This window comes from Mustela nivalis, assembly GCF_964662115.1.
Source record: "Mustela nivalis genome assembly, chromosome: 3".
NCBI classification, from domain to species: domain Eukaryota; kingdom Metazoa; phylum Chordata; class Mammalia; order Carnivora; family Mustelidae; genus Mustela; species Mustela nivalis.
In genome coordinates, this window is record NC_139022.1 from 71,889,740 (window position 1) to 71,905,644 (window position 15,905).

A 15,905-nucleotide genomic window follows, 5' to 3' on the forward strand; every position below is an offset into this window, starting at 1 on the left:
AAAAAAAAAAAAACCACCATGGAGAAAGCTAAGTAGACTATATAAATTTATAGCCCACCTTTTTATGGTGATGTTTTTAAAAAATACTTATTTATTTATTTTGAGAGGAAGATCGCAATCAGAAGGGGCGGAAGGGGAAGGAGAGAGAATCCCACATCCCACACAGAGGGCTTGATCTCCTGCCCTGAGATCAGGATCTGAGCCCAAATCCAAAGTCGGGTGCTTAACCAACTGTGTTACCCAGGTGCCCCAAGGTGATAAAATTGATTTAAGATCTCCTTCAGACTTCCCAGTTCTTTTAACTATTATTTTTTTTTTTAAGTAAGTCTCTCTTCCTTGTACCATGTTGTATACAAAGTGGCCAACAAAAATATAATTTGAAAGGACTAGTGACTTTACTGGCCCAGTATCATCACAATAAGAGATATTGAGGGAAACGTTCTTGAAAAAAGACAATATATCTAAGTATTCTGTAGTTCTGGGCAATCATCATTTCTTCTAGTAGTACTGCTGCAATACTTGCCGTTTTCTTCACTCGCATCTATGAGATTTTCTACTCATATGTCTTTTGTTTACTTTTGCTTGTACATATTTCACCACCCTCTCAAATCAAAGCTGTTTTCAGTGGCAGAATTAAAATATTTGAGCTTTTCTTTTTTTTTTTTAAGTTTTCTATTGGGAATAACACATAATAGTAATCTGTTGGGAATGCCCAGTGGGTAACACTTTTTTCAGACAGAAAAGGATCAACTGTACTTTAATATTTGGTCGCTGATTGATTCTAATAAAGGCATGGGAAAGTGTTGGATAATACTGACAAGAATCTTAGGAACAATTTTAATAATAATTACCATTTCTTGACTCATTTTTAACTGCCAAAAACTACATTAAGAACCTTATATGTGTAATTCCAATAAAAACCTCAAAGTTCTAGGTTCTATGTACATTATAAATGAGGCAAACAAATTAGGGTGTACAAATGGAAATTGCCTGGCCTTGTCTACAAAACTAGTAAGACTAATAACTGTGGTACGGATATTTGTTTGTTTGACTAGAAAAGTCATGATTTTAAGAAAGTTTCAAGAGTAATTGAACTATGATGAAGTGAACATTGTAGGGGTTTTATGAGGTAAAGGGGAAATAAAAGAATATAAAAGTGCTCTTTGGATCACATGCCAAAACTTTGTGCTGAACCAATTTTATTTTCTATCAAAATTGTATTCTAAGATTATTCTGTAGGATTTATTTAGAATTCTAAATGAAAATTATCACTTGGCTTCCTACCTATTCTGAGTTTGAATTCATTAACTCAATTATTTTTATATGTATAATATTTACATATTGATGTTTTATTATATTAAGGTATAAACTAAGGAGCTTAATAATGAATACATTATTTTGATATTAGTACATACTGTTTTATATTTTCACAAATTATAAATTATTTTATATACAGTTTTCATTTATTGTAGCCCTTTTTTATTAGTCTCACTCTAATTACCTTTATCTATACATAGGAATGGGGAATCTAGTTAGAATTAAAAAAGAACTTTCAAATAAATGTGCACATAAGTAGAAATTGATAATGATTTGAAGAAAGTAGGAAGAATGTTTATGACTATGTTTAATTTTTTAAATTTTTCTTTGATTAAAAGTTATGTAAGATTATAAAAAAAAGAGTTATATTTTCTTTTTGTATTCCAAACCCCACCTAACCTATTATTAGAGTTCTATTGCTTTAATTCCACTGGCAACTGTGAAGTTTAGTAATTTATTCAATGTCTCTCAAAATTTTAGCTATATTTACCTAACAGGAATTCCTTCTCTTTTACTTTCAGGTAAAAAGTCTTACTTGTGCTTTATTTTATGATAGCTCAGTAAACCACTGGCTTCCATTCCCACAGGTAACAAAATGAAATTTTCACAAAATCACGCTAATCATTCTAAAACCTCAGAAACATCATTTTATTAGCAGTTTTGATATCTGTGTCTAAATATGCAATATAACATTGACTCTTTGCCAGTTTTATCTCCTAATGTATGCAAAGTGTTTAGGAGAGAATGTGAAAAAAGTGTGTACTCAAGTAGTATTTGTTGAAGAAATGAATTTTCATTTTATTTCCTTCTTTTATTCATTAATACACATTTTGAGTATTCATTTGTTAACCAGATATTTTGTTAATCACAATGAATACAAAAGTGATTTAAACATATAAAATTTTGCAGTAATATAGGTCATTGCTTAGATATTTTTACCCTGTTCTTTAGGATGGGATGGATGCATTATGAGCCTAAAGAGTTAAAAATGTTTAGTTTATAGTGACCAGCTTCACATTCCAATCACACGATATGCTTTTGAAGAAAGATAATTATTCCAAGTTACATGTTCCAAAAATAGAGTGCTCTTAAATCACAAAGTTATAAAACCGAGTTTAAAATTACTCAGTTTCTAAGTATTAGGATAGGTAAAGCTCATTAGATTTTTGATAGAATTTTATTCATCCACAATTTAAAAGTAAAAGTAACCCATCAGCCTGTAATGCTTCATGTACCAAAGGCTTGTAATTTATTGTGTTCCTGATCCCTCAAGGAAAGAAGAGGTTTTAATAGAAGCAATGTTAGGTTCAAGTCATTAATGTCATATATTATTTAGCTGCAACTATCATAATGGTATCTATGAACTTTCTTTGCTCATTATTTTTATGCTTGCTTTAACACAGAAAGAAGCCTGTAGTCTTATTCTGTCAGATACGCAGAGCTATGCACTATTGGTCGGAGTGAATGCTTGACAAAGAGCTGTCAAGAACTCCTGAAACCCTTTTGCTGATTCATTGGGTGGCAGGCTCTAATAGAAGCTCTTCTCAAGAACAGACAGACTATCCCTGATTTCCAAGCAAAAAGAAAGATCAGTTATGTTGTAATACCTTCTGATCTCAAAATACTCAAGTGTGAATGCTGTGCCATTTACTTAGGATGCTTTTCATTGTTCTATGCTGGTTCTATGTTTAATAGAGATAAAAATAAATACAACAGTCACTTCTATGCTTCTTTTCCCCAGATAGTGAAAACAATCATGAAACACGTGAAATTAAGAAAAAAAAGCATCTTCTTCCAAAAGGATGCAGTTATATCTCACTCAGCAATTTGCCACAGAGTAAAGGTAAAAACAGTCATGTAAGGAATAAGCATTTTTTTAATATTTTATTTATTTATTTGACAGAGAGAGAAAGATCACAAGTAGGTAGAGAGGCAGGCAGAGAGAGAGAGAGGGGGGAAGCAGGCTCCCTGCTGAGCAGAGAGCCTGATGCGGGGCTCGATTCCAGGACCCTGAGATCATGACCTGAGCCGAAGGCAGAGGCTTAACCCACTGAGCCACCCAGGTGCCCCAAGGAATAAGCATTTTGAAATTGCCATTGAACTAGCTATATGATCATGGGTTAATAATGCCAAGCTCCCTGAAACTTTGTTTCACTTGTAAGCATAAGTGTTAAAATGATAAATAAGTTACATGAATATTAGAAAGATAAGACAAAAATAAATATGGATTGAGCATGGGAGAAACATTAATTATTATTTTTATTAAAAATACATTATGGAACATCTGAGAAACAATGTGGAACAAGATCACCCATAATATCAGTATCTTTTTTGTTTTAAAGATTTTTTTTTAATTTATCTGACAGAGATCATAAGTAGGCAGAGAGGCAAGCAGAGAGAGAGCAGGAAGCAGGCTCCCTGCAGAGCAGAGAGCCCGATGTGGGGCTCGATCCCAGGACCCTGGGATCATGACCTGAGCCAAAGGCAGAGGCTTAACCCACTGAGCCACCCAGGTGCCCCCATAATATCAGTATCTTAATCATGAAAGTCAGTGAAACAAACTTATTAACAGTATGATACCTGAAGTCAGAACAACCTGGGTTTGATTCCAAATAGACTACAAGCTGTGTGATTTAAGGATAATATTTAATGTACAGGTTTGCTATGGAAAATAAAGGAGTAAATGTATATAATGTACTTTTGCTCACCACCTGCAATATATTAAACTCAATAAAATAAATACAGGGTACTACTATTAAAATCATTTTTCCTAGCAATATATGTAAAATTATCCAATCCTCTTTCTATATTTTATTTAAGTTTTTATTTAAATTCCAGTTAGTTAATGTGCAGTGTAATATTAGTTTCAGCTGTACAATATAGTGATCAACACTTACCTACAACACAGTGCTCACCATGATGAGTGCACTTTTTTTTTTTTTTAAGATTTTATTCATCCATTTGATGGACAGAGATCACAAGTAGGCAGAGAGGAACACAGAGAGAGAGAGGAAGGGAAGCAGGCTCCCCGCCGAGCAGAGAGCCCGACGTGGGGCTCGATCCCAGGACCCTGGGATCATGACCCGAGCCAAAGGCAGAGGCTTTAACCCACTGAGCCACCCAGGCGCCCCATGAGTACACTTTTTGAGTCCCATCACCTATTGATCCCATCCCCCCACCCACCACCCCTCTAGTAACCATGTTTGTTCTCTATAGTTAAGAGTCTGTTTCTTAGTTTTTCCTTTCTCTTTTTTCCATCTTTGCTCATTTGTTTTGTTTCTTCATTTCTGCATATGAGTGGAATCATATGGTCTTTTCTATGTTTTAAAAATGCAAATCTACTAGTTTTAAGTTTTTCATTTAAAAATTATTTTTCATTTTATATATAAATTGTGTTTATTTTTAAATTATTTGCTTCTCATTAATTCATTTATTCATCCTGTATGGGAAAAACAATTCCTGAGTATTATTTTTTGATATATTGCTAGAAGTTAGGAATAAATTAATAAACCAAATAGTGCCTCTGTACTCATGAGACTGACAATATGATATAGAAGGCAGGCCTAGATATGAAATTCCTACGAACAACTATAATATTTCCAAGGGCCCTCAAGGAGAGTCAAAGTGTGGTGTGAACCATTCTAATCATAATGTGATGTTTCCCCTGCAAAGTTATGGTGAATTGAGAGCTGACAGAAAAGTAGGTTAAAATTATCTAGGTTAAAAATGACAAAACAGAAGAGGAGCTAAGATAGTGACTTAGTATGAGGACCATAGGCTCATCTTCTGCCTTGAACACAGCTAGTTAACTGTCACATCATTCTGAATACCCAAGAAATCAGCCTGAGGACCAACAGAATGAACTGCACAACTGGAGGAAGAGAAGAGGCCACAAAGAGGAATGTAGGAGGTACAGGAACATGGTTTGGGGAAGAAGTAGATCACAGGTGCTTTGGAGGAGAGGGAGCTATGGTCCTAGAGAAAGGTGAGAGAAAGGAGCACACAGGGGGATGCACAAGGAGAACACGTACTGAAAGCCATCAGCTGGGAAAATGAGAGGGGCTGATTTTGTGAGTCTCTGTAACCAACTAGGCTTAAAGACTAGTTTTAATTAATTAATTAATTAATTAATTTTTAAAAAGATTTTATTTATTTAAGAGAGAGAGAGTTCACAATCAGAAGCAGGGAGAGGACCATAAGGAGAGGGAGAAGTGGGCTCTCAGCTGAGCAGGGACCCTGATGTGGGGCTCGATCCCAGGACCTTGAGATTATGACCTGTGCCAAAGGGAGATGCTTAACCAACTGGCCACCCAGGCACCCCTAAAAACTAGTTTTAAAGGTCAGTTACCTTAGCTGTGATAGAGGCCTAAGGTCCCTGCCCTATTCCTGAAGGAAAGGTAGATAAACAACCTGGGGGATGGAGACAGAGATCTGATGAATGCCTGGGGCATACAGGAGAAAGATAATTTGCTCTTCTTAGAGTGCAGTCTCTGAGAGGTAGTGTTCAGGAAGCCCCTCTCCTGGGATAAGGAAGCCCACCATTGGGTGCCATTTCCCCCACCTCTCAGCATAAACACAGAGTCACCTTCTGTAAGCAGTGCAGCACCAAGACTAGCTGTCTAATGTATTTATACCATGTCTCACACCCCAGCAGTCTGCTGGTACTGCCTGTCTTGGTCAGGTTTGCCTCAGTCCCAGTGTGGTGGGCCCCTTCTCCAGAACATCAGCAGAAACCCCTGTCCATACCATGACTCTTGGCCAGAGAGTTCTGCAGGGTTTCAGGCCTAGTGGAAATGACATCAGGTTCCATTTAGCAAGCACACATAGTAAAAGGTTGACACATTGTGGCCAAGGACCAAACACTGTCCAATGCAGAAGAGCAGACTTCTGCAGACGACTGACCTGAGGAATATAACAACCAAAACACAATAGCAAGGTACACACAGACTATACCAGACACACTTCTGGTCTGGTGACCCTGGACATTATATGACTTCTTCTGCATAATGCCATTACTCTAAACATAACAGGCTTTCTAATGTACAGAAGAAGACAGAGATAGGTGAAATGCCAGAACAGGGGAATTCATCCCAAATGAAAAAAGATAAGGTCACAGCCAGATGTGAGTAATAGCTCTGATGGAGAATTTAAAGCAACAACCATAAGTTTACTTTCTGAGCTGGAGAAAAGAATGCAAGACTTCAGGAAGGCCATTACTTCAGAGATAAAAGAGTTAAAAAGCAGAAATGAAAAATACAGTAAGTGAGATTCTAAACAGAATGCAGTGAACACAAGGATTGAAGAAGCAGAGGAATGAATAAAGGAAATGGAAGATAAACTAGTGGAAAATAATGAAGCTGATCAAAATAGAGAAAGAAAAATTATGGAACATGAGAATAAGCTAAGGGAACTCAGTGGCTCCATCAAATACATTTGTATTACAGGAATCCCTGCAGAAGAAGGAGAGATAAAAGGTGGCAGAAAGTTTATGTAGGGAAATAATGGCTAAAAACTTTCCTAATTTGGGGAAGGAAACACTTCCAAATCTGGAAGGCACAGATAACTCCAGTCAAAATCAACAAGAGCAGGCCAACACCAAGACATTTTGTAATTAATTGCAAAATATGGTGATAAAGAAAAATCCTACCAGCAACAAGGCATAAAATATCCCTAATTTACAAAGAAAGACAGTAAGTCTAGTTGCATATCTCTCATCAAAAACTTAGCAGGCCACAAAGAAGTGGCATGATATATTTCATGTGCTGAGTGAGAAAAATCTACAGCCAAAAATATTCTATCCAACAAGGCCATCATTCAGAATAGAAGGAAAGATAAGGCGTTTCCCAGAAAAACTAAAATTAGGAAATTTGTGACCACTAAGCCAGCCCTGCAATAATAGTTAAGGGGTCTCGTTCAGTGGGAAGGAAAGACCAAAAATGACAAAGACAAGAAAGAATCTAAGAAAATCCGCAGAAACAATGACAAACAAGTAAAATGTCAATAAATGCATATCTATCAATAATTACTCTGTAAGCAAGTGGACTAAATACTCCAGTCAAAAGACGTAGGTATCAGAATGGGTAAAAAACAAGAACCATCTATATGTTGCCTACAGGAGGTTCATTTTAGACCTAAAGAAACCTACAGATTGAAAGGAGGATCACTTATTATACAAATGGACATCAAAAGAATGCCAAAATAGCAATACTTAGTTAGACAGGGTAGGTTTTAAACCATAGATAGTAATAAGAGATGAAGAAAGGCACTATATCATCCTAAAGGGGACAGTCCAACAAGAAGATATAATAATTTTAATTACTTTTGTACCCAACATAGGAGCACCCAACTATATAAAACAATGAATAATAAATATAAAGGAACTCTTTAATAATAGTTCAGTAATTGCAGGGGACTTTAAAACTTCACTTAGATCAAGTGACAGATCATCTAAATGGAAAATCAACAAGGAAACAATGGCTTTGAAACACACACTGGACCAAATGAACTTAACAGATATATTCAGAACATTCTATTCTAAAGCAGCAGAATATATATTCTTTTCAAGGGCACGTGGCACTTCTCCAGAATAGATGACATTTTAGGTCACAATTCAGCCATCAACAAGTACAAAAAGATTGAGATCATACCACGCGTATTTTCTGACCACAATTCTATGAAACTTGAAACCAAGCACAATAAAAGCTTTGGAAAGACCACAAATACATGCAGGTTAAGCAACATGCTACTAAACAATCAATGGGTCAACCAGGAAATAAAAGAAGAAATTAAAATAAATACATGGAAACAAATGAAAATGAAAACATGATGATCAAATAGCTTTTGGATACAGCAAAAGTGGTCCTTAAGGGAAGTACATAGCAATACAGGCCTACATCAAGAAGCAAGAAACTTTTCAAATAAAGAACCTAAACTTACACCTAAAGAAGCTAGAAAAAGACCAACAAAGTCTAAAGCCAACAGAATGAAGAAAATAATAAAAATTAGAGCAGAAATAAATGATATAGGAGCAACTACTACAACTACACACACACACACACAAAAAAAAACAGTAAAAAAAATCCATGAAATCAGGAGCTGATTCTTTGAAAAAATTAATTAAATTGATAAACCCCTAGCCAGACTTACCAAAAAGAAAAGAGAAAGGATCCAAATAAATAAAATCACAAATGAGAGAGGATAAATAACAACTAACAATACAGAAATGCAAACAATTAAAATATTATAAAAAACTATATGCCAACAAATTGGACAACCTGGAATGGAGAATTCCTAGAAGCATATGAACTACCAAAAGTGAAACAGGAAGAAATAGAAAACTTGAAAAGACTAATAACCAGCAAAGAATCTGCATCAGTAACTTAAAAAACATCCCAAGAAACAAAAGTCCATGGCCAATTGGCCTCCTAGGTGAATTCTACCAAACATTTAAAGAAGAATTAATACCAGTTCTTCTAGAGCTATTCCAAAAAGTAGAAATGAGAGGTAAACTTTCTCATTCCACGAAGCCAGCATTACCCTAAGAGCGAAATCAGTCAAGGACTCCACTAAAAAGAACTATAGGCCAATCTCCTGGATGAATATGGATGCAAAAACTCTCAACATAATACTAGCAAATCAAATCCAATAGTACATTCAAAGGATCATTCACCATGATCAAGTGGGATTTATTCCTGGGCTGCAGGGATAGCTCAATATTTGCAAATTAATCAACATGAAACACCACATTAATAAAAGAAAGGATAAGAACTATGATCCTCTCAATAGATGCTGAAAAAAGCATTTGACAAAGTAAACATCCATTCATGATAAAAATCCTCAAAAGAAACATACTTTATCATAATAAAACTGTATATGAAAAACACATAACTAATATCATCTTCATTGGGGAAAAACTGAGAACTTTTTCCCTCTGTGGTCAAGAACAAGATAAGAATGTCCACTCTCACCACTTTTATTCAATACAGTACTGGAAGTCCTAGCCACAGCAATCAGACAGCAAAAAGAAATAAAAGGCATCCATATCAGCAAGGAAGGAGCAAAACTTTTACTCTTTGTAGATTACATCATATTCTATATAGAAAACCCAAAAGACTCCATCAAAAAATTGCTGGAACTGATACACAAATTCAGTAAATATTCAGGATACAAAATCAATGTACAGAAATCTGTTGCAGTTTTATATACCAATAATTAAGCAGCAGAAAGAGGAGTCAAGGAAGCAGTCCCATTTACAATTGCACCAAAGTCCATAAAATATCTAGGAATAAACCTAACCAAAAAGGTGAAAAATCTGTACTCTGAAAACTATAACACACTGATAAAAGAAACTGAACAGGAGACAAAGAAATGGAAAAACAACATGCTCATATATTGGAATAACACAAAGAGATGGAAAAACAACGTGCTCATATATTGGAATAACAAATACTGTTAAAATGTCTGTGTTATCCAAAGCGATCTACACATTTAATGCAGTCCATATCAAAATACCAACAACATTTTACACAGAGCTAGAACAAATAATCCAAAAATGTATATGGAATCATATAACTCTGAGTAACCAAATCAATCTTGAAAAGCAAAGCTGGAGAAATCACAATTCTGGACTTCAAGGTATATTACAAAGCTGTAGTGATTGAGGCAATATGGTACTGGTACCAAAACAGACACATAAATGATTGGAACAGAATAGAAAACCCAGTAATGAACCCACAACTGTATGGTCACTTAATCTTTGACAAAACAGGGAAGAATATCCAATGGGGGGGGGGGACAGTTTCTTCAACAAATGGTCTGTATGGTCACTTAATCTTTGACAAAACAGGGAAGAATATCCAATGGGGGGGCAGTTTCTTCAACAAATGGTGTTGGGGATACTGGACAGCAACATGCAAAAGAGTGAAACTCAACCACTTTCTTATACCATATACAAAAATAAGTTCAAAATGGATTAAAGACCTAAATATAAGACAGGAAACCATCAAATCATAGAGGAGAACACAGGAGGTAATCTCAGACATGGGCACTAGCAGTTTCTTACTAGGTACGACGTACTTGAAGAGAAACAAAAGCAAAAATAAACTATTGGTATTTCTTCTGAACAATGAAGGAAACAATCAAGAAAACTAAAAGGTAGGGGCACCTGGGTGACTCAGTTGGTTAGGCATCTGCCTTCTGCTCAGGTCATAATCTCAGGATCCTGGGATCAGGCCATGTGTTGGGCTCCCTCACTGGCGGGGAGCTTTCTTCTCCCTTTACTCCCTGCTCGTGCTAGCTTGTGCTCTCTGTTACTATCTTTGCCTCTCTCTCAAATAGGTAAATATTTAAAACAAAAACAAAAAAACACTAAAAGGTGACCTTTGGAATGGGAGATGTCTGCAAATGTCATATCTGATAAAGGGTTAGTATCCAAAGTATATAAAGAAGTTATAGGGGCGCCTGGGTGGCTCAGTGGGTTAAGCCGCTGCCTTCGGCTCAGGCCATGATCTCGGGGTCCTGGGATCGAGTCCCGCATCGGGCTTTCTGCTCAGCAGGGAACCTGCTTCCCTCTCTCTCTCTGCCTGCCTCTCTATCTACCAGTGATCTCTCTCTGTCGAGTAAATAAATAAAATCTTAAAAAAAAAATAAAGAAGTTATAAAACTCAATACCCTGAAAACAAATAATAAAGTTCAGAAATGGGCAGAAGACATGTATAGACATTTTTCCAAAGAATACATACATATGGATAAAAGACACTTGTAAAGATTCTCAACATCACTCATCATCAGGGAAATACAAATCAAAACCACAATGAAATATCACCTCACACCAGGAAGAATGGCTAAAATTAACAACACAGAAAACAACAGGTGTTGGAGAGGATTTAGAGAAAGGGGAACCCTCATACACTGTTGGGAGTGCAAACTGTTTCAATCACTCCTGAAAATAGTATGGAGTTTCCTCAAAAAGTTAAAAATAGAACTATTCTATGATCTAGCAATAGCACTAATAGGTATTCACCCAAAGGATGCAAAAATATAAATTTGAAAGAGATACTTGCATCCTGATGTTAATGGCAGCATTATCAAAAATAGACAAATAATGAAATAACCCAAATGTCCACTGATTGATGAATGGATAAAGAAGAGATGGTGTCAATATACAATGGAATATTGCATAGCCATGAAAAAGGATGAAATTTTGCCCTTTGTAGCAACATGGATGGAGCTAGAGAGTATTATGCTAAGCAAAATAAACCAGCCAGGGAAAGAAATACCATATGATTTTACTGATACATAGAATTTTAGAAACAAAACAAAGGAACATGGGGGAAACCAGAGAGAAAACCCAAGAAATAGACTTTTAACTATCGAGAACAATCTTATGTTTACCAGAGGGGAAGTTGGTAAGGGGATGAGTTAATAGGTGCTGGGGATTAAGGAGGGCACTTATGATGAGCAGAAGGTGTTGTTTGTATATAAGTGTTGAATTACTAAATCCCGTACCTGAAAAAAAAAATTCTTTTTTAAAGGTGAGTGAGAGACACAAACTAACTCAGCAAAAAGTCTCGTGTTAGAGAATATGATGATTATATTTGTTCCTTTGTTTAAATCCAAAGAATAAAGAGAGTGGAGCAACAACTTCATCAAATTTTGGTTTGAAAAGGTCTTTTGGCTACATGTGAAGAACAGAATTGTAGGAGCTAAGATGTTAAAAGTCCAGTTTGGGAAGGTGTTGTAATAGTCCAAATAAGAAGTGATGTTTGTATGAGTTTGTATGTAGTGGTCAACATGGGGGGAAAAGTATATAGGTTTATATATATAGTATATAGGTTTGAGAAATATTTAGTAGATAGCACTAACTAATGCAGTGGTGTATTGAAGATGGGAGAACTTAAGGGAGGAGATGAAAGAATGACACCAGATTTGGGTAAATTTATGGATGATGGTGCTGTTTTCTCAGATAGGCAACACTCATAGTCAGTAGTCAGATCTGTTTACTTTCATCAAGTTGAGTTAGGAGATGTAATGAGACATATAAAAATTATCAAGTAGTATGGTTATTATAGTCCCATACTGAAGAGTTCTGATTACTGCATTTTGTTCCATTGATCATAATGCTTTATTTTGTTTGGAAGTACTTCATTGCTGGGCAGTTAAACTCCATTCAAGTTTTCATTAAAATAGCTAATGTTATGATGGACATTTTTGTACCATTAGCTTTTTCCTTGTTTCAGGTTATTTTTAGTATACATATACTAGAAACAGAAGCCCTGGGTCAGCTAGTATTAAAGCTTTTTTTACACTTAGTTAATATTGTCAACTGATTTTCCAAAATACTGTTTTTATGCTACCACTAACAAATATAGATGTGCAAGTTTAATTTCACCTTTGTACTCATGAAAAGTTCAATAAACCACACATCTACTCCATCATGAAGTCTCTGTTAAGGAAGAAAATAAACCTCTCCTTTTTTTTTTTTTTTGTTTTCTGTCTTACAATCTGTTCTTAAATTTAATTTTCAAGTGAAGTTGTACTGAAATGAGATAAATGCACAATGTGTAGTGGATTTAGAAGATGGTATGAAACTCATTCAACAATGTGAAATATTTCCATTCAAGTATGTTAATGTAAAGATGTCTAAATGGATCACAGCTTAAACCATCTTTAAAATAGAAATAAATAGCTATTATCTCACGAGTATCTTCTCTAAGAACTTTGTTTAAGTGGCTATTGCTCCATCTCAGCTGGAGGCAGCTGCTTTGTTCTCATCATATCAAGTTTTTTTTTTTTTTTTAAGATTTTATTTATTTATTTGAGAGAGAGACAGTGAGAGAGAACATGAGAGGCGAGAAGGTCAGAGGGAGAAGCAGACTCCCCATGGAGCTGGGAGCCCGATGAGGGACTCGATCCGGGGACTCCAGGACCGTGACCTGAGCCGAAGGCAGTCGCTCGACCAACTGAGCCACCCAGGCGCCCTTATCATATCAAGTTTTAACCAGTCTTGCTTCGGCAGAGGTGTCCACTCAGTCCATGTCATTTCTGACCAAGTTCCTCACGTAGGTGAACAGGTTCTGGTTAATAAAGTTCACTGTTGTGCGAAAGACTTCACGGAGCAAGTATGGTGTGTGATCAGCCACCTTTTTGGCCAAGAACATGGCCAATATCAGCATGGTCTTCTCATCTTCCATGTCTGTGGGGTAAGTCTGCATGACCCGCTCCAGCGCAGCAGCGAGGCACTGCCTTCTGTCTTCTTCCGACAGTCTCCTATTCGTGAACTCTGTTGCCAGGTTATTCACCAGTCCTGGGTGGATGCTACGATCCATATCGTCCCCTATTTTGGCGAGCTACCTGGCAATATCCTGAATGATTTCCTCTTGACCCTGAGAATCTCTCTCCTCATTCACCAGGAAGTGGCTGCAGCAGTTGCCATCCGTCTGTAGCCCATAGTCTTGCTCCTCCTGCAGGTGAGCTGGCATGGTTAGTTCCCGGCCCAGGACCTCCAGCTCTTTGTGGAAATTAGAGTCAGAGTAGCTTTGGAGGAAGACAAACACCAGCAAGTTAATATACCATATAATGCTAGCCTCCTGACATTTTTAAGTGCTTTGTATTCCTTTTCTCAGATTGTTGGGAGAGTAACAATATTTATGCTGTCAGAGTAAACTCTTCTGGCAGGTTGGCCTCATACTCTAGCTCCTACTAAGTAATGACATGAAAGCAAATGGACACAAAAATAATACTCTGCTCAAAGTCTTAGGAACCATTTTACTTAATTATTAATTTTATTTGAAATAGTATTTCCCCTTTAAAAGTGATGCTTGATGAAATTAAACATTTAAATCATGGTAATTTATAAAGAATAATATGTATATAAAATATATGTGTACAAAATTTTATGCATCATATATGTGTGCATATAAATTCTATGTATTAAAAGAGAAAATATGTGTCTGCATATATATATATATATTTTTTTCACCTGACGTATCATGTAGTCACACTCTCTTAAAGCAATAGTATTAACTAACTTTTTTTTTTTTTTTTACCCTTTCAATGTCTCTTATTTATTTTTGGCTATACAGTTTTATTAACACAAGAAAATCATACTATGTCTAATTGTTAGCTTGCTTTTTCATTTTAAATGATATTTAATATACAATATTTATGTATCATTTGTACATGAAAATTCCTTATTCTTTTTTTATTATGTTACATTAGTCACCATACAGTACATCATTAGTTTTTGATGTAGTGTTCCATGATTCATTGTTTGTGTATAACACCTAGTACTCCATGCAATACATGCCCTTCTTAATACCCATCACCGGGTTAACCCATCCCTCACTCTCCTCCCCTTTAAAACCCTCAGTTTGTTTACTGAAGTCCCTAGTCTATCATGGTTCATTTCCCCCTCTGATTTTCCCACCTACATTTTTCCTTTCCTTCTTCTAATGTCCTCCATGCTATTCCTTATTTTCCACAAATAAGTGAAACCATATGATAATTGTCTTCTCTGCTTGACTTGTTTCACTCAGCATAATGTCCCCCATTTCCATCCATGTTGGTGCAAATGTTGGGTATTCATTCTTTCTGATGGCTGAGTAATATTCCATTTTTTATATATGGACCACATCTTCTTTATCCATTTGTTTGTTGAAGGACATCTTGGCTCTTTCCACAGTTTGGCTATTGTGGACATTGCTGCTATGAAGATTGGAGTGCATGTGGCCCTTCTTTTCACTCCAACTGTATCTCTGGGGTAAATACCCAGTAGTGCAATTGCTGGGTCATAGCATAGTTCTATTTTTAAATTTTGAGGAACCTCCACACTCTTTTCCAAAGTGACTGTACCAACTTGCATTCCCACCAAGCGTGTAAGAAGGTTTCCCTTTCTCCACAACCTTTCCAACATTTGTTATTTCTTGCCTTAACAAGTTTTGCCATTCTAACTGGTGTAAGGTGGTATCTCAGTGTGGTTTTGATTTGAATTTCCCTGATGGCTAATGATGGTGAACATTTTTTCATATGTCTGTTAGGCATTTGCGTGTCTTCTTTGGAGAAGTGTCTGTTCATGTCTTTTGCCCATTTTTTGACTTGAGTATTTCTTTTTTGGGCGTTGAGTTTGAGAAGTTCTTTGTAGATCTTGGATACCAGCCCTTTATCTGTAGTGTCTTTTGCAAATATCTTCTCTCAGTCCATGGGTTGCCACTTTGTTTAATTGACTGTTTCCTTTGCTTTGCAGAAGCTTTTTATCTTGATGAGGTCCCAAAAGTTCATTTTCACTTTTGTTTCCCTTGCCTTTAGAGATGTGTCTTGAAAGAAGTTGCTGTGGCCAATGTCAAAGAGATTACTGCCTATGTTCTCCTCTAGCATTTTGATGGATTTCTGTGTCACACTGAGATCTTTCATCCATTTAGAATTTATCTTTGTGTATGATAGAAAAGAATAGCCAAGTGTCATTCTTCTGTTTATAGCTGTCCAGTTTCCCCAGCACCATTTATTAAAGAGACTGTCTCTTGTCCATTGGATAGTTTTCCTTGTTTTGTTGAAGATTAGTTGACCATAGAATTGAGGTTCCATATCTGGGC

At 36.1% G+C, this 15,905-nt stretch overlaps 1 protein-coding gene across 1 annotated transcript; it reads right to left on the reverse strand.

Annotated features, from left to right (window-relative positions):
* Window positions 1-13,304: 13,304 nt before the first annotated feature.
* Window positions 13,305-13,874, reverse strand: LOC309861865 (BH3-interacting domain death agonist-like). The gene has a single exon (XM_082725192.1). The coding sequence runs from the start codon at window positions 13,641-13,643 to the stop codon at window positions 13,344-13,346; it is 300 nt and encodes a 99-aa protein (XP_082581318.1). The 5' UTR covers window positions 13,644-13,874; the 3' UTR covers window positions 13,305-13,343.
* Between the last annotated feature and the right edge of the window lie 2,031 nt (window positions 13,875-15,905).